Genomic DNA, 20,091 nt, shown 5'->3' with positions numbered 1-20,091 from the left:
GAAGCAATATTATAACAAAGTCAATAAAGACTTAAAAAATGGTCCACATCAAAAAAAAAAAGAAAAGCCACTCAATTCTTGGTGAATATACCTAGTCTTCCCTGGTGGCTCGGATGGTAAAGAATTCAACTGCAATGTGGGTGACCTGGGTTGGATCCCTGGGTTGGGAAGATCCCCTGGAGGAGGGCATGGCAACCCACGCCAGTATTCTTGCCTGGAGAATCCCATTGACAGAGGAGCCTGGCAGGCTGCAGTCCATGGGGTCGCAAAGAGTTGGACACCACTGAGCGCCTAAGCACATACTCGTCTACATTCAAAAGAGCAAATCTAGAAACTTTACAGGCAACCTGCCCCTAAAGTTGTACATGCTTCCACATCTGGTTCCATCTCTATCTGAGCTCCAGAGTTGGGAAAGAGGGTGCGCAGGGGGTACTCTCGCCTATCCTGTTCTCTTCCCTGACCAGCTGGGACTAGGCTTGCACCCCAGGACTAATAATGGCATGCAAGGGAAGCTGAAGCTGGGCTGTCTGGTTGGGCATCCTTGGAGCAGACAATCCTGGGGGTTAAGGAGACCCTCGTGTGCACTTGAGAAGCGTGGGTAAGTGCATTTGGCGGGAGAGGACACAGTGCTGACTGGGCATCTTTGGAGTCCTCCCTTTCGCATCCGCCTCTCTGGGCCAAGAGCTGCAACCTGGGGCTGCAGGAAGGAGGCGGGGTAGCCTTCGTCTGCAGCACCGACCCGCTGGCCCTGGGGCTGGGAGAGGAGCTGGGGGTGAGAGGGGTGGGTGGGGGCGAGCGCCAGCCAGGGAGAGCATGATCTCTGCTCCAGTCCACAAATCCTTAACGGGTTTTCTTTCTCTCCCTTCACCCTTTTCTCTCCTTTGCTCTCTTTCTTTCTCTCTCCTTTTTTTTTCTTTTTTCCTTTTTCCCTCTCTTCCCCCCTCCCTCCCCGTTCCCTTTCCCTCCCTCTCCCATCCCCCTCTCCCCTCCCCCCTTCCCTGTGTGCGAGCCTCTTCCTTCCCCCCCCACCTCCCCTTTTCCGCCTCTCTCCCTCTCTCTCTCCATCTCCTTCTCCCTCTCAGCTCGCCGGGCGACCCTGCTCCTGCCTCCCACCTTAATGGCGGCATCTTCGGAGGACGATATAGACCGGCGGCCCATCAGAAGAGTCCGCTCCAAGAGCGACACGCCGTACCTCGCGGAGGCCAGGATCTCCTTTAACCTGGGGGCAGGTGAGGACGGAGAGCGTGCCCGGCTCTCTCCCCGACCCGGCTCCCTTCCCTCCTCCCCGGCTGGCTCAGCCCCCAGCCCCTCCTTTGGTACCCCACCCCGCCCCCCGCCCCCATCCCGCCCCACTTCCTACCCAGCTGGTCCCGGGCGTGCACTCGCTCTCTTTGTGTGCCGGGTGAGGAGGTGTGTGTGTGTGTGTATGTGTGTTGCGGAGGTGGGGGAGGGTAGCGCGTGGATCCCTGCATCCGCTGGGGAATCACACGCCGGGCTTTCCCCTTCCTTGAAGAGAAGAGAGTGCTGTCACCGATAACAAAGATCGTAGGCGTAGCCTGGAGCTCGGGTCAGCTTGCCCGAGCGCCGCCGGCTGTGGGCGGAGGGGGCTGGCCAGGCTCCGCTGGTGTGGTTTGCTGGTGGGGCTGCTACCGCCGGGTGGAACTTGTTGGTGACATTCAGACTCTGGTGATTCTGCTGGGTTGATACCGCTGCTGCGGCTTTGGAGTGAGGAGAGACGAGGGGGTGGGGTTTAACAGCTGGGAACCGGACCCTGCAGTTGGCAAGCAACCATCGTGATGATAGTAGTAAGATGGTCTGTGGGATACACGTGGGGTGACGGGAAGCTGTCAGTGGTACTGGTACCCAAGGTGGCCCAGATGGGATTAAGTGAAAAGGGTAACTGAGGCGGAGGAGGGAGGGAAAGAAGCAAGGGGGAGAGGAGAGGCGGATACAGGAAGGATGGGAAGGAAAAAGAAGGGAGGACGGAGGAAAGAAGGAAGAAAGGAGCCACAGAAAGGACTGAGGGACTCAGGGAGTCAAACTGTGTCCGCTGAGACCTGTCAGGGTTGCCTGAAAGGACGCACCAGTGTCCGCTGTCTCCACTGATGCTGCTGTTGCTCCAGATTCAGGGGCACACCGCCCCTGCCCCCTCCTGATCCTAGTACAGGGTCCCTGTCACCAGGAGGAAGTTGTTCGCCACTAACTTTTCTAAAAGACTGCTAAGTCCCCTTGCCTCCCGCCCCCCAAGTGTGTGTCTCTTCCTTTCTAGAATTCCTTACTATTCTAGCAACTCCAATACGAAAAGAGTGAGGGCATTTTCCTGAAAATCCTCCTTCAAAATAAGTTTAAGAAGAAAAGGATACCTTTTTCTTTAGGAAACTAAACCCTTGAAAATGGAACTGAATCAAGCAAAGTATATATGTGTATGTGCATGCTGGAGCAAAGAGAAACTTCAAATAATGACTATTTGACTCACTCCTGAGAAGTATGAATGAAGGAGAAAGCTCTACATAGAGAAACAAGATGTGTTTGCTAAAGAACCATAGCCTATGACTGGTGGGATGGTAACTGAGTGTGCCGAAGTAGCCAACTTCTTTGGAGTGTAATTTTTCCTATTTTGGTGATTTGGGGTTTTTTTTTAAACCCTTTGTTTTCTTGTCACTTCTGGAATGTTTGCCTCTGGATTTGTAACTGGGGAAAAGAAGACTTCATTGGAGGAAGATTTGATAGTTTTTGTGACATACAGTAGTAGCCTGTGGTCTCCATCTGGAACGATTAATCCTTCACTTGTGTGTTCTAGGTTCAGAATATGACTGTGAGGGTTCTTGGAAAGGACTGAGAAGAGTTCCTTTTAGGATAAAGGTTGTTTCCAACCCAGATATATTAAGGATCACTCCTTTTTTTTTTTTTTTTTAACAAACTCCTGTATATTCCCTTAACATCTTTGGCTTAGCAGAGAAGGAAAGGGGCTAAGGAGACACTTAATAAAGGTTGTCCACTTACTACTGGTGCTTTTACAACAAAACAAAATAAAGCATGAAAAAAGAGTTTCAAGTTTCTGTTAGTGCTGGGTTAGGCTGTACCATTCTGCCACCAGATTCAAGCCAGTGACTTGCAGTCTTTTATTCTGGTTAAATTGCTCTGGAGGCCAATGAAAAGACTGGACTTTTCAGAGAGGACTGTCTCCTTTTCATCTGGAAATAAACAGGCCAAACAAGCTCCCAGTCCCTTCCAAATGTCCTTTAGAAAATCCCCTTAAAAGCACAGTGTCAAGAAAGACAACAGTAAGGAAGAAATGTGGTGGGAAGGATGTTTGTCAATGAGGGAGGGTGGTTGCTGAGGGCTGTGTTCTTTCGTTGGGGAGCTGTCCTCTTGGTGGTGCTGAAGCTGAGGGCTGTCGTGACAGAGACCTGACAAGGAGCTGGACAGCTGAGGAGGGGGTGGGGCGGCGGGGGTGGGGCGGTGGGGGGGACGGTGCTTAGTGCCTTGGTGATGGAATCCCAGGGAAAGTGCTCACTGACTGGACTCCAAAAACTTTTCTATCCCTGCCCACCTACGTGCGCCGCCTGTTTACTCCACCTCCCGCCTACTGCTCCACTGCTCAGATCGGGAGGTTTTGCTCTAATTTTGTGGTGGCTGCTTACTCCCAGGGCTTTGTTTTTCAGCTGGTTTGGAGTTACTTTCCTGACACAATAAGATCTACTCTCAGATGCTCTTTTCCCCCTCCCTTAAAAGTAATTATAACCCCTGGCTTAAAAAGCAAACAGCCTTGTTTATCTCCTTGAGCAGCCAGTTGTAATTAAACTATTAGTGTCGTTATCAGCACTGCTGAACAGAAGAGCCTGCACACTTTGGATAAATTACATAATCTGGGCATAGAGAGAATTTTGTCTCTTAACAACAATTTATAAACGATTAAGCGAGGAAGCTTTCATCCGCCCTTTCTTCCTGCTCCTCTCCTACCCCTAGTCACTTACTCTTTATTCTTCCCAGAGAAATTCTTTGTTGGTTTAAACTGTTTGTCTTTAGGATTCGCCTTCTTACACTTACTCATTTTATATAAGTCCACATTTAATATTTGAGAGGCTTAGTAATCACTCAAGGAAATAAATATATACATATTCATTTTATTTGGATATCATGAAATCATTTGGGGACCAAATCCCTTGAAACTAATGTGTACACTTGCCAGATAAAGTAGACTGGGGCATTTTAAATACTGATTAAATTCTTAAGCATTTCTTCAACTACACCTTGTCCTTGATGGTACTTAATAATATCATTTCAGAAATAACTTCACAGCATGAGTGAAAGATATAATCCCTCACCTACAGTCCCAAGTCAGTCAAAGAATAGCACCAAAATGTGGGTCTTTCAGCACTTTATGAAGATGCTAATTTCAAGATTCAGCCTAAATTGAGAGTGTAGAGAACAAAAATTTTTCTGAACCATGACTTAATTTTTCTAAAAGAGCCCCTTTTGTAGGTTTTAACTTCTATTTAGCATTTAGTATATTACACAAACCTTGATAGATGCTTGTTTGCTGAAGATAGCATGTTAGAGAGAATTAAGCCAATGTATTTGCTGAAAGTAACCCAGACACATTAGACCTCATTTAAAACCCTGGAAGAAGTTTTTTCCTGAGAAATTAAAATGTGTTAAAAGGACATCGTGTAACAGAAGAGTATGTTCACACTGTTAGTAGCAAGTATTTCTAATTGTGTTCTCACTCAGCAATGAACATTACTGACATTTAGCTTGTAAGCACTTGCTCTGCCTTGTGAGGTCATTGATTCACTGCAATGAAATGAATGCAATGTAGAGTTGCAGCTCATCTGGCAAATATTTTTCTTTGGGCCAGTTTATTCCACTGTATTTATTTATCTCTGTATTAGCAATATATAAAAGAATGTTTGATACATAGAAGATACTGAAATGGAAAGGTTCTCCATAATTACACACCAAATGAATGAAAATATTATAATAAGTAAAAGATTTAACCACATCTAAAACTTCTATAAAGGATGTCAAAAGAAGGAAAGCTAGTCATCCTGATGATTTAGGATTGTTTAAAACACAAAGCCAGTATTTTGCACTATTTAGGAAAATAAGTACTTCTCTAATCATGAGTACATTTAACCTCTGTTGACATTGCAGAATTGCTTTGTATGTATGGAGGAGATTTTAAATTAATTGCACGGGCAACCTCAGAATGCTTATCCTCTTTGGAAGCCTGAGATCTGTTCTAGTTTCTGATGTTAGGAACTAAAGCCAGGGACAGTCGTTTTTGACTTCCATTGATCTCCTTCACTATTTCAGGCCCAGAGGAAAACTGCAATCAAACTTAGCTTTCTCTGACTACCTACAGGAAGGGATGGGTCAGTATGTTACAGTTTAAGCTGAGATCCTCCTCAAAAAAGGTAGAACCTTTATCCTTTAGCTGAATTAGAAATGTCTCTGATATTGAGAAGTGGCATCCCAGAATGTGCTGTTATCCTTTAGCCGTGAGGACTGTCTCTAGGCAAAACTGTGAACATTGCCATGCTGAACCAAGATTATTTCACCAGTGTGAAGGTCTTGGTAGACGTCCCCTTCAAACTTTCCCTGAAGAATGACAATGTATGTATCCCTCACATTATTTCTCTTACTGATTCCAAATTGAAAGCAGATCATATGGGCCTGACTTTTATTTGGTAGGCCCAAAATCTCCTTTAAAGTATTGCTTTTAGCATTCATTAGGGGCTTCCCTGGTGGGTCAGATGGTAAAGAATCCACCTGCAATGAAGGAGACCGGGGTTTCATCCCTGGATCAGGGAAATCCCCTGGAGAAGGCAATGGCTACCCACTCCAGTGTTCTTGCCTGGAGAATCCCATGGACAGAGGAGCCCAGTCTGCAGTCCGTGCAGTTGCAAAGAGTCGGACATAACTGGGCGACTAACACTTACTTCACTTCACAGCCAGAGTCCAAGTGGCTAACCAGATAACTGACCAGTGGCCTCGACTGTGGGGCTTTCTGAGTGCCTGCCCTCTTTCTGTGTCATTGGGAAAACTAGCTAACCTGGTAATCTCACTATGTCATGCATTAAAGTGGTACTAATGAAAACCACTCCAGGTAACATAAATAAAATACACAAAGCACAGAAAAGTGAGTAATTAATGCCAAGAGGAAATGGGAAACTCTTTGCCATAAATATTTAGCTTGGCTGCTTACCAAGTAATTGTTTCAACAGCAATTCATACATTTATGAGATAACTCAAATACAGAATATGAGTTGCATGGTTAAATTGTCTTAGGATCTTCTGATCTGGGCATTCTTAAAAAAAATTTTTTTTAACATCTTAATATTGTATTTGCTGTTAGCACTGAATTCTAAGTTTCTTGTTTGGTTTATCTGTATATGCCCATTTATTTAAATTTCATGGAAGGTGATGGAGTTGTGTTTTGTATGAAAAATTAGAATCAAGAGTCAGAAGAACTTGATTCTGCTGCCTCTCTTCCTCTAAAACTGTAGGCAAGTCATTTAACCTTTCTGAGTTTGACTCACTCCACTCTAGACTTAAATCTAGACTAAACTAGGCTTAAAGCTAGACTCCTTGGACTGCAAGGAGATCAAACCAGCCGATCTTAAAGGAAATCAGTCCTAAATATTCATTGGAAGGACTGACACTGAAGCCGAAATTCCAGTACTTTGGCCACCTCATGCAAAGAACTGACTCATTGGAAAAGACCCTGATTCTGGGAAAGATTGAAAGCAGGAGAAGGGGATAGCAGAGGATGAGGTGGTTGGATGGCATCACTGACTCAATGGACATGAATTTAAGCTTCTGGAGTTGGTGATGGACAGGGAAGCCTGGCATGCTGCAGTCCATGGTGTTGCAAAGAGTTGGACACGACTGAGCGACTGAACTGAACTGAGACTTAAATCTCAGAAGTCCCATCCTATCTAAAAAAATTGTGTGTACTAACTAGTACTTCTGTCTGCACTAATGAATACATACTATGCCACTGATTTCATGTACAGTCTTATTTATGGTATGAAACATATGGTGGTAGTGGTTTAGTCACTAAGTCATGTCTGACTCTTTGCAACCCCATGGCCTGTAGCCCACCAGACTCCTCTGTCCATGGTATTTTCCCAGCAAGAATACTGGAGCAGGTTGCTATTTCCTTCTCCAGGGTATAAAACACATAGAAGAGCACAATTTTCAATCTGAATTAAAACATTTGATCAAAGCTAAGTTATTAAAATAAGTTTAAAATAATATATATTATAAACATTTAAAATAACTTTTTGGTAATAACTAAGAATTGCTAGACGGCATGTTTACATGTACCATATTAATAAAATATTTTAAATTTGAATATCCAGGGATTAGAATCCTTAACAGAATTGATGCTCTATAAGTATTTGTTGTATGATTGACTATAGAATTAGAGAAATCTTAACAATAAATGGACAGTCAGAAAACTAAATATTAACCCAGTTCCCAGTTGGCATTTTAAGTCTTGTAGCCTGTTGTTTTGTAATTAAATGAAATGAGTATACCTATAAGATCTATATTTTCCCTTTATCCTTTTAAATTACCAGGGAAGGGAAATATATATGCAGACTAGCTAATTGGCAGGATTCAGTCAAGGTGAAATGTACCCTTTTGGAATTCCTAACTTCTCAGCATTGTTATAAACCTTGACCATGAACTATGAAGAACTTTGTTTTGTTTTTCTTCACAGGCATATAAGCTGACAGGGGCAGATAAACTATTGGTCAGAATAAGTGCACAGATAGATTTTTATGCATACCTTTTCATACTGATTAAAGATATTTTGAAGTTACTTATGAAGTTATTCTTTAATATATGCAACTTTAATTCATCATCATTATTTATTGTACAAGTAAAACAACTAAAATTCAAGTAGAGAGAGATGATAAGTTATCGAGCTATTTTTCCTCTTTGACTTAATAAGACGAAAAAGGAGACATACATTATAGCCAGTGGAAGAAGGCCTGAAGGAACAAATAATAGATATCAGGTTTTCCTCATTGCATGATATAAGAAAAATTCTAGAATTTTTATATTTTGTTTCATAACTCTCCCCCTCCACTTTAGTCAGTGATAAAGTGAATATGATTGGCGGGGGGTGTGGGCCATTTTGACATTTTAATTGCTTTAATTTATAAGTCTTTTATATAATGAAGGATGGTTAAAATAAAAGACAAAATCAATTTTGTGGCCTTTTGAATGATGATGGATTCATTCACATGATTTTCTACTCAAGTTGTCAAAGGGCACCAGGAATAATCTTATGCAAGTGGTTATTTAACATTTATGATGGCAAGTCTTGTGTAAAAGCCTGTAGGTTTCCTATTGATCTTTTCACATTTATATACCTTCTACTTACAACACAGTAACGTAATCTTTGAATAGTAAATACCTGGGCTGTAATTATAGATGTGAGGATTCAGTATATAGTTGACCTTTTGTATCCATGGTTCTGCATCTGGTGGATTCTACCAACCACAGATGTGGAGAGGCAGGTTCAATCCCTGGGTTAATAAGATCCCCTGGAAAATGACAACATATTCCAGGATTCTTGCCTGAAAAATCCTATGGGCAGAGGAGCCTGGTGGGCTACAGTCCATGGGGTCACAAGAGAGTTGGACACGACTGAGCAACTGAGCACACACTTGGAGACATAGAGAGCTCATTTTTTATGAATGTTTATCAGTCAGAGGACAACAAGTTGGTTTAAGATGCCATCATGGCTTAATTAAAAATGTAAAAGAAACTTTACTCTGTTTGAATTTATCCCTTATTCCATCTGGGCCCTGTTTTAGAGGTTGCGGGGTAGGGGAGAGGATGGAGGAAGGTGAGACGAAATAATAATATATAGTATTCATTCATTTGACAATATTAATTTAGAAGGTAAGACAATATTTTAGACCCTTAGGATACACTATTGATTAAAACAGAAACTTCTTATCCTCATGAATTTTAACTTCTCAAAGTGAGTTATGGGCAATAAACAGTACAATAGGTAAGTACATTGCATAGTATTTCATAGGTTAACTGATAAGGCAAAAATAAATACAGCAAAATAAGAATGTTAGGCACATGGGAGCAAAGAAAGGGATGGATTGCAGGGTAAGCAACACTGAGAAGAGGAAATGCGAACAAAGTTCTCCAAAGAAGAGGAACATGAGCAGTGTGAATATGGCGTAGAAGACAAGGCAGAGAGTGCGGAGGGAAAGCCAGGGTTACAGCCCTAAGTCAAGTGTGTTTAGGACCTGGCTGGCAAGGGGCCCAGTGTGGCTGCAGGGGAGTGAATCAAGCGGTCGGAGGGAACGAATGGGCGCCAGATTGCAGAGGGTCCTGTGGGCCACTGCCCTCTCTTGCTGAAATGTGGTACAAGGCAGGGATTTGAGCACAAGAGTAACATGGTCTGAAATAGATTTTAGAAGGTTCCCTGGGGCTGCTGTGTAAGGATAGGCTGCAGTGGGGCAAGGAGGACGCAGGGAGCTGCTTTGGGAGCTCTGCGGCAATCCAGAGGTGGTGCCGTCTCAGCAGCATGGTACAGCAGAAGCGGTGAGAAATAGTCAGATTCTGCGTGTATTTGAAGTTGTAGCCTATAGGCTTCCGTGGTGGATTGAATGTGGGCTGTGAGAGGAGAGGAGCAAAGAGTACCTCAAGGTTTGGCTTGAGCAACCAGAAGGATAGGACCATTTAGGGGCATGGTTGCGACGGGTTGGGGGTGGGGGGTGGGTGGTGATCGAGAATTCAGAGCCAGGAGTGTGAGATGTCAACCAGACATCCAAGTGGAGGTATCCAATAAGCAGTTATACAAGCCTAAGGTTCAAATAAGATCTAGTCCGGAAATAAATAATTGAGTTGTCAACGTACATAGGGCCCTTGTAGAGGACTTTATCAGCATTTGCTCACTTATCTTTTTATAATAACCCTATGAGATTGGCATGATTATTGCTCTTCTTATTTTATCCATGTGGGAACTAAGTCACAAAGAGCTTAAATAACTTAGCAAAGGTATGAAGCTAATAAGGGGAATAAGAGGAAGAATTGGAATTCAGATCATGTTTTATATGGCATCAAAATCTATATTTTTAATGGCCATGATTTATTACAAGAGAGCAAGCTTATGTTATCAGCTTTGCTTTGAGGTTCCATTGAAAGCTGAACATGGCTAAGGGAAAGAAAGAAGTGGAACTAGGCATGCATCCTAGCTCAGTATTTTAAAAAATGTTTGGCTGGGATTCACTATAAGAAATGCACTTCATATCGCCTCACATACATATCAAAAATTGGAATAAAATGGTCCTTAAAGAAAGTGAAAGTCACTCAGTCATGTCCTACTCTTTGTGACCCCATGAACTGTAGCCTGCCAAGCTCCTCTGTCCATGGAATTCTCCAGGCCAGAATACGGGAGTGGGTAGCTGTTCCCTTTTCCAGGGGATCTTCCCAATCCAGGGACTGATCCCAGATCTCCTGCATTGCAGGTGGATTCTTTACTGTCTGAGCCACCAGGGAAGCCCCAAAATGTTCCTCAAAGTACTTTATAAGTCCCATATGTACTCTGATGTTTTCTGTTTCATGCCTTCCCATGCCTTTTTATTCTAACTTATTATTGTTATGAAAATGCTCCTTTTAATCCATCTAAGTGATTGTATAATATAACCTTCAGTTTTAAAAAATTCCTTGATTGATCATTTTCTAGAAGTGATCTCTGAACTCAGTAAAAGCTTTTGCAAGGAAATCCCTCTTTAGTCCTTCTGCTATCCCGCTAAGAGTATGGGCAATTCAATCTCTTACCTGGAGGTAAGTCAAGGTAAACAAGAAAACTCCCAAGGTCAGTACCAACTTAGCTCTTGGACACTGTAGACACAGAGCTCAGACCCAAGATACATTTAGAGGCCCTTGAAAATGTTTTAATTTCTTTTAAACTCAGAAGAAAAAGTAAATTTAATCTAGGCTGTTTTACATATGTCTTTATTCCCAGGTAGCTCAGATGGTAAAGTGTCTGCCTGCAATGCTGGAGACCCGGGTTCAATCCCTGGGTCAGGAAAATCCCCTGGAGAAGGAAATGGCAACCCACTCCAGTACTCTTGCCTGGAAAATTCCATGGATGGAGAAGCCTGGTAGGCTACAGTCCATAGGGTGGCAAAGAGTCAGACATGACTAAGACACTTCACTTTCACTTTCTTTATACCAATACATATAAATATTTTGTAATATTTATTAAAATATAGTTTAAAAAAGTTTTGTGGTAAAAGGAGCCTACAGAGACAAACATGCATTTGTTGTTCAGTCACTCAGTGTGTCCAGCTCTTTGTGACCCTATGGACTGCAGCACACCAGGCTTCCCTGTTCTTCGCCATCTCCTGGAGTTTCTCAAACTCATGCCTAGGAACTACAAAAAGTCACAATGGAGCTCTACAAAGGTAGAGAGAGAAGCAGTGAGAAAAAATTATTTTTTGATGCAGAGTAGTGGCTCTGGGATATATTCTGGAACTAGGATTTGGGGATTCAAATCCCTACTTTATCACTTACTAGTTGTGTGGCCTTGGGCAAGACATTTAACCTCACCCTGCCTCAATTTTCTCACTTGTAAAACGGGACTAACAATGTTGACCACATTGGACGTTTGTTTTAAAGAGTATTTAACTTATTAAATGTGGAAGAACAGAATAATTCCTGCCGCATAGTGATTATTTACTGCACAGAGTGAAGAATGAGCTCCTTTATTCCATATGTTTCTCTATTCTGCCTCACCTGTGTTCTATTCTTCTAAAATACCTCCAAAAAAAAGATGCCTCCCTAGGTACCACATTGTACAAGACCACATGCCCCTGTAGGTACCACATCTTAGAAGACCAGATGAACTACAGATTCAGAAAGTCTCACATAAGGAACAAATTTTCCTAACTAAATTTTAGTCCACTCATTCCTTCTTGGTTTTACACTACAGAATGAATGGGACTTGTCCCAGATGAGAAAAAATGTCACCCTCAAACTCTGAAAGTTAAGGAAATTTACATTGAAAATAGTCTATCCTCTGAGTCGAGTGGAATGGATCATCTTTGAAATGGATTTTACGAATGACCACATGGAAATTATTACCTAGGAAAAACCTACTGGACTTTCCAAGAATCCTCTGAACTTGGAGGAGATGTTGTGAGGGAAAGAGAAAAAAGAAGAGCAGAGAAAGATATACATGGGGAAAAAAAAAAGTGAGACAGAAAGGGAGAGAGAGAAAACAAAGCTACTCATTTTGAAAAAGGCACCCATGTAGATCAGTGGAGTACATCAAAAATCATAGAATCTTGACTTTTGAGAGTCAAGAGGAATACCTTCTCATCTCTGAGTAATCAACACAACGGTGTTGTGATGGGTTTGAAGATTTGCTTGTTTCAGTATCTGTCTGCTACTTATGAGCTGAATCATCAAGACCTCTAAGACAGGGATAACACTCTCTAATTTTCATTGTCACTTTGAGGACCAAATGTGAAAATGCCTTGCCAGTAGTTCTATGCTATAAAAGGGCAAGAAACAGATGAAGTCTGGGTGAATGGGACAGTTTAAATGTCGAGCTCTAGCACAGGGATAGAAATGCAAGAAATAGACTAATTCTAATCTAAAATGTTGCCTCTGTCATGGTCAAATATTCAACTACTACAGCCTAGTGGCCTAGAAGGACTGAATACAGCATCTACCTGTTTATAAACTGAGGCTATTGTGTTTCTGCCTCCGCTGTCAATCTCATTGTTGTGTGAAATGTGGTCCCCCTAGGATATTATTATCCATTCATAAGAAACAAAGTGCTTGAATTTATACAAGCGTTTGTGAATTGCAGGAGTTTTTCACTTCTTAGTGTTCAGTTCAGTTCAGTCGCTCAGTCGTGTCCAACTCTTTGCGACCCCATGGACTGCAGCATACCAGGCCTCCCTGTCCATCACCAACTCCCAGAGTTTACTCAAACTCATGTCCATTGAGTCAGTGATGCCATCCAATCATCTCATCCTCTGTTGTCCCCTTCTCCTCCCGCCTTCAATCTTTCCCAGCATCAGGGTCTTGGAGGAGGTTGCCATTAACCCATACCACAGAGCTGCCAATGGCACCCCACTCCAATACTCTTGCCTGGAAAATCCCGTGGACGGAGGAGCCTGGAAGGCTGCAGTCCATGGGGTCGCTGAGGGTCAGACATGACTGAGAGACTTCGCTTTCACTTTTCACTTTCATGCATTGGAGAAGGAAATGGCAACCCACTCCAATGTTCTTGCCTGGAGAATCCCAGGGATGGGGGAGCTTGGTGGGCTGCTGTCTATGGGGTCGCACAGAGTCGGATGACTGAAGTGACTTAGCAGCAGCAGCATAGAGCTGCCAGAATTTACACAGGACTGGGAAATAGACTCTTGGAGGGCACAACAGAACCTTGTGCACCAGGACCCAGGAGAAAGGAACTGTGACCCCACAGGAGACTGTCCTGGACTTGCCTGTGGGTTTCTGGGAGTCTCCGGCGAAGCCATGGGTTGGTGGTGGCCTGCTGCAGGGTTGGGGGCACAGACTGTAGCAGTACATGCATGGAATCTTTTGAGGGAGGTCACCATTATCTTCATTACCTCAACCATAGTTTGGCCCCAGGTAAATAGCAGGGTGGGAACACAGCTCCACCCATCAACAGAAAATTGGATTAAAGATTTACTGAGCACGGCCCCGCCCATCAGAACAAGACCCACTATCCCCCTCAGTCAGTCTATCCCATCAGGAAGCTTTCAGAAGCCCCTTCTCCTCCATCAGAAGGCAGACAGACTGAAAACCACAGTCACAGAAAACTGCCTTGTCTAACTCAATGTCACTGTGAGCCATGCTGTGCAGGGCCACCCAAGACGAGCGGGTCCTGGTGGAGAGGTCTGACAGAATGTGGTCCACTGGAGAAGGCAATGGCAAACCACTTCAGTATTACTGCCTTTAGAACCCCATGAACAGTATGAAAAGGCAAAAAGATAGGACACTGAAGGATGAACTCCCCGGGTTGGTAGGTGCCCAATATGCTACTGGAGATCAGTGGAGAAGTAACTCCAGAAAGAATGAAGAGACAGAGCCAAAGCAAAAACACCACCCAGCTGTGGATGTGACTGGTGATAGAAGCAAGGTCCGATGCTGTAAAGAGCAATATTGCATAGGAACCTGGAATGTTAGGTCCATGAATCAAGGCAAATTGGAAGTGATCAAACAGGAGATGGCAAGAGTGAATGAACGTCGACACTTTAGGTATCAGTGAACTAAAATGGGTGAATTTAACTCAGGTGACCACTGTATCTACTACTGTGGGCAAGAATCCCTTAGAAGAAATGGAGTAGCCATCATAGTCAACAAGAGCCCAAAATTAGTGTAGAAAAAGAGTACGTCTTAGTGTAGTTCAAGGCTAACTCCAACTTCCTATTTGACCACAGTCCTCGAGAAGGTACTTATCATATTCAAGCTACAAGTAACTGTACTGCACACTAGCTGTACTAGCCAATGCCAGGTGGAGTATTCAGCAGACTCAGCCTTCAGCAGTTGTTCAGTTGCTAAGTCATGTCTGACTCTTTGTGAGCCCATGGTCTGTGGCCCACCAGTCTTCTCTGTTCATGGGATTTTCCAGGCCAGAATAATGGAATGGGTTGCCATTCCTTCCTCCAAGGGATCTTCCTGACCCAGGGATCAAACTCATGTCTTCTGCATGGGGGGGGGGGGGGTTCTTTGCCACTCAGCCACTCAGCAAGACCCAGCCTTCAGCAGGCTCTTAGTCAAATAGCTCTTCTTTCACAATCTCCTCTCCCCTCTTCTTCACATTCTCACTCTTCTCCCAACTAAATGTCCTACTTATGTGTTTTAGCCTTAAAAAATAGAACCAGAGGTGTCAAGGCAGAACCCTCGTCTCAGAGAGAGAGGGTTAAATGTCCCCAGCTTATCTGTGGAAGTCTAGGGCAATTCATTACCTCCCACTCCAACCATACAATTCCAGTTTGCACAGCTGTGGAGCCAGCTGCCCTGCGTTCACTACAGACTTCACATCACACTGCTTTCCAGCAACATCCTTGCTATATCTGGTCATGACGCTGACGGTAATCAGCTAAGAAGCAAATTTTCAATAGGAAAAGTGACTTCTGCCAGCAGTTTTGGCATACAGCTCAGAGCTGCCCTACATATAAGGAAACTTCTCAAACCGTTCTGGAAGCAATTTCTCCAAGTTCATTTTGTTCGATGGAAACAGAACAGGCAGAAACAAAATTAGGAGTGACAAGCCTTTTGTTTATTCATTTTTGTCTTCAACTTTTGCAGCTTGGAGGCTCTGTCTAAGCTATGGATTTTATTCATATAGAAGCAAAGTTTTTCAGCTCATATCTGGGTCTGGAGCTATGATGGTAATGCAGAGCCCACCAAAGTTTGGTTAATCATAGATTTCCCTTTATATGTAATTTATGATACCATGTGACTTTCATGAGTGTATTTTACTGTATTTTAACATGAAAGATATTTAGCTAATAGAATTTAAGCAAATTAAATGCTTGATACATTATTACAATTCTGTAAAACTTCCCAGTGACTAAATCTTTTCTTCAAGTTGCAAAATAGTTTTCTTTTACCCTTTCATGTAAGTAATTCATTCTAAATATGCAGGAATAAATCATGAGTGTGGATTCTGATGTTTTAACCAAAGATGGTCCTTATTACCCCATGTGCCACTCAGTTCTCACCACAAAACCCTCCTTCTTTTATGAGGCAAACATGAGAGCATGGTCAACAGTCACCATAATTAATGCTTGGTTTGTTTAGTTAATTCAAAAATTCTTCTTTGCTTTTCAGTTTATTCATATGCTTGAATCTATAGTTCAGATCATATTCCTTTTGGGTATCTTAAGAACACTTACATTTTTCAAAATAAAAAAGATGCTCTTATTTTTCTCGTCCCCATGTCTGAGTCAAATCATGTCACCGCTTGTCTCATGAATGGCAAAACCACATAAACGGAAGTGTGTGTTAAGTCTCAGACCAACTAGAACCATCCGTAAAAATAATGCCAGGTCAAGCCAAAGTAAGCTCAAATCAGCCTTAAACTCACTTCATCGGCCTCTCGGTTACAGCTCATATAATACGATCTGTATGAACAATTTCTGCTGTAAAGTTACCTCGTAAAGAAATACATCATCTACAGAGTCCTTTCATAAACCCAATTACAGGAACAATTCAGCAGAGTTATAGCTGCTAGGATCTGCATTCTCTCTCCTCCTTGATTCCACTTATTAAAGACACTGAAGTGGAAATATTGAAGTGGAAAGAAACAATGACAGAATTTAGCCAGCACAGGAAAGGCAGGTATAATCCCTCAACCAGGCATACTGTTCGTTCTCTCTTACTGCTGGGTCGTCAACTTCATTTATCATAGGTGATTTGTCTAAAGAGAAGCTGTAAGCAGGCACTTTGTACACAAATATGAATGCATTTTCAGTGTATCACTGACTGATTTGCAAAAATTGTGCATGCTTCATTCAAAAGTATTAGTTGGCTGTTTCATTTAAATTCAACCATCATAGTACTTTGATAGCTAGGATATTTGGTGGCAAGGCCCAGAGAGTGGAAAAAAGAATACAATGCATAAAAATATATCAATTAATAATAGATAAAAATATATTGTTGGAGGGAGAAAGTCCAGTTGTGAAAGATGTGATTCCTTTTAGCTTCACGTGTGCGTGCTCATTCGCTCAGTCATGTCCAACTCTTTGAGGCCCCATGGACTGCAGCCTACCAGGCTTCTCTGTCCATGGGATTCTCCATGCAGGAATACTGGAGTTACCCAGAATACTGGGTTGCCATTTCCTTCTCCAGGGTATCTTCCTGACCCAGGGCTAAAACTCTTGTCTCCCGCAGCACCTGCATTGGCAGGCGTATTCTTTACCACTGAGCCACCTGGGAAGCCCTTTAACTTTATACCAAGGCTCAGACCAGTAAGGATTCATATTAACTTTATTATCTCAGACAGGTTCAAATGGTGATACTGGTTTTGAGAAGAAATCACATATGTTATGATAAAGGCTAGAAAGGGATCAAGTAGAGAAACAGATGTAATGTTCAAATGAAAAGTTTCCTGCAGCCACGATGCATCCTTCAAAACTGGGGAAAAGTGAGAAGCATGTTATGGTTGCTATTGAAAAGTGAAAGTGTTAGTTGCTCCACTGTGTCTGACTCTCTGCAAACCCATGGACTGTAGCCCACCAGGCTCCTCTGTCCCTGGGATTTGAATCAGATTTGCCGTGCATTCACTGCAACTGGGCAAAAACACTCAGCACTGTTGTTTATTAAAGGTGGTGTGATTCTCTTTCCAGTTGCTGGTTCTTAGTGGACCTTGTTCACTGTCAATCACTAGGAACCTCAATTCCGGTCCAATAACAGCATTGAATCTTGAGTGCATGCTAGTGTCTTTTTAAAATTATAATTCCTTTCATCTCTCGTGCTTGCTCTTTCGTGCAAAAGGAAAAATGATTGTGTTATTTATATGAGTTCGTAAAAACATACTTTTTTTCCCCATGAGGCCTCAGTTTCCATAAATCTGTTGCTGGGGTTCATTATCTTCTTCCCCTGAGAAAAACAGTTTCAAGCCTGTAGGTTCACATAATTTCACCCATTACATTCCTCGCTCTGTCTAGTGTTAGAATAAAATGTGTCCCTGGGATGAAGGTCTAGAGGTCATATAGTTAGGAGCAGATGAGGAAACATGGTGGCAAGGAAAAGGCAGAGCTCTAATCTTCCCAGGGATAAATCTCCCTGAGGACCTACAGATTTGTAACACATCATCAAATGTAGATGGAGAAAAATGTCTGAGAAGTATTGGCTCTTGCGGGACTCTCTGGTCAGATAAGAGGTCACGACCCTTCTGACAGCTCTGGAAACATTGTGTGTAGAGGAATAACCATGGGCTTGGGTCAGACAGACCTGGGTATGAATTCGGATTCTGTTGGGCAATTTTAGGGCAAATTTATTATGTTTATGAACTTTAGTCTTTGCAACCCCATGGACAGTAGCCTGCCAGGCTCTCCTGTCCATGGGACTTCCCAGGCAAGAACGCTGGAGTGGTTTGCCATTTCCACCTATACCACAGGAATACTGATTTCTCAGAATGACTGAGAAATTATGTGAAAATTCCATGAAAGGGGGATATAAAGCAAACTGCCTGGCACAGTAGGTACTCAGTAAACACCTTTCAAACATTTCAAGCAAGAAACACTCTCAGTTTAATTAACATAAACTCTCTATGTTGTATCACAGTGATAAATATTTTGTTAGATTTACAAAGCTCCCTTCTCAAACCTGGACAAAATTTTAGAAAAAGAAGGGATGGCTTGTTATGGTTTATTATAACTTGTTTCATTAAATAGCAATATGACAGACATTCATCACAGGCTCAACATAGATTGAACAGTTTCATCAACAGCTCAGTCCATCTATAGGAACATTGACATCCACTGGGCTCCAAGCTTCCTAAGAGGAGGAACTGTTTCTCCCTTATTTGCACCTGAATCCTTGCTGTTTAGCATTGGACTCAGTTTAGAGATTGTTTGTTTTAATTAATATATCTTGAAGTTGGGAAAATTATGTCCCAGAGAACTCTGTGATCCCCAGAGAGAGAAAAAAAGACAGAGAAAGGGAAATTCGTTGAAATCTAGACATTTAAAAGTAGTAGCTTAGTTCCAGCTCACATAGGGTCGTAAGAGCCAACTGGGGGACATCCTTCTCAACTTCATCTTCAGTGACATCATATCTATAATTTGAAATCAACCCTGGAGGGAGTATTGGAAATCAGCAAGCATTACTACAAATTACTAAGGACATTAATTAAGAAAAAGTTCTCTCTAAGAAACTTTCTTGAGAGAGCCGGTTGTTAAACATTTATACCGCTGCTAAACAAGCACACCACTCTTCAGTTCACAGAGTTGAGCCTAATATTTGATTGGCATACTTTAAGTACCATCTAGGTATAATATATAAGTGGTTGAGGCATGTTTTATTAAATGCTGAAAGTATCAAAGGAAAAGTATCAGGCTGGTTTTGCTTGCCCAGTTTAATCTGACAAGTTAACATTCAAATATTTATTTACTTCAGGGGCTCTAGGAACATGGTGATAGGTGAAATTACTATATTATTGCTTCACTGTTATTTTAATATAGAAAAATCGATATGGCTAAGATGAGAGCTACAGATATGTCTGCTGAAAATATGCTTTCATCTTTAAAATAGATATATTTATGATACAATTTAACAGTTTTTCAAAGAAAATATTTTATCACTTTGTCATTTGGACACTTACGAAGAAGAAAGTGGATTTCTTTTTGCAGTCCGCTTAATAGTAAGATCAAGTAGTTAGCAATGCAGCATTTTCACAGTTACTATAATACACTAACTAGATTTGGAATCTAATCTCAATTAAATTAGTGGTGAATCAGTTATAATGTCCTCATACTAGCCTTGCCAACTGGAAAGGTGCATCTTGAAGCAAGAGGCAGCAGCTATTTAGAATTCTCCCAGCCTTACTGTTTTCTTCTCTGGCTCAGAGGTTAAAGCATCTGCCTGCAATGCAGGAGACCTGGGTTTGATCCCTGAGTCAGGAAGATCCCCTGGAGAAGGAAATGGCAACCCACTCCAGTACTCTTGCCTGGAGAATCCCATGGACGGAGGAGCCTGGTAGGCTACAGTCCATGGGGTCACAAAGAGTCAGACACGACTGAACAACTTCACTTTCACTTTTCACTTTCACTTTACTGTCAGCACAATTTCTAAACTCCAACAAAAAAAAATGTTTTTAAGGCATCACATGCAGGCTTTCCAAAGAGACACTTTTAAAATTGTATTTTGGTTTCTGCAGCTCACATGTATTTTTCAAGCAGTGGAGAGAAAGATTTTTTTATTGTTTTTGGAATAGTTGTTAATCGATAGTAAATGGAGCTGTAAATGAAATGAGCCTCCCAGAGGAGAACCTGTCTTGTGGTAGGGATTTGAGAAACTGTTTTACACTCTTCTTTTCACAATGTGGTTCAGTGACAA

The 20,091-nt window shown here is 42.3% G+C and overlaps 1 protein-coding gene across 1 annotated transcript in view; it reads left to right on the top strand.

Moving 5' to 3' along the window:
- Positions 1–20,091, top strand: part of PHACTR1 (phosphatase and actin regulator 1) — a 516,206-nt gene that overhangs the window by 22,732 nt on the left and 473,383 nt on the right. Inside the window, exon 2 of the mRNA XM_068994199.1 lies at positions 1,083–1,229. Within this exon, the coding sequence (XP_068850300.1) occupies positions 1,083–1,229 (147 nt within the window). The remainder of the gene's footprint in view (positions 1–1,082; positions 1,230–20,091) is intronic.

Source organism: Capricornis sumatraensis, chromosome 22, assembly GCF_032405125.1.
Source record: "Capricornis sumatraensis isolate serow.1 chromosome 22, serow.2, whole genome shotgun sequence".
Taxonomy (NCBI): Eukaryota; Metazoa; Chordata; class Mammalia; order Artiodactyla; family Bovidae; genus Capricornis; species Capricornis sumatraensis.
Note: the sequence above shows the minus strand (reverse complement) of the source record. Positions and strands in the feature narration are given on the sequence as shown.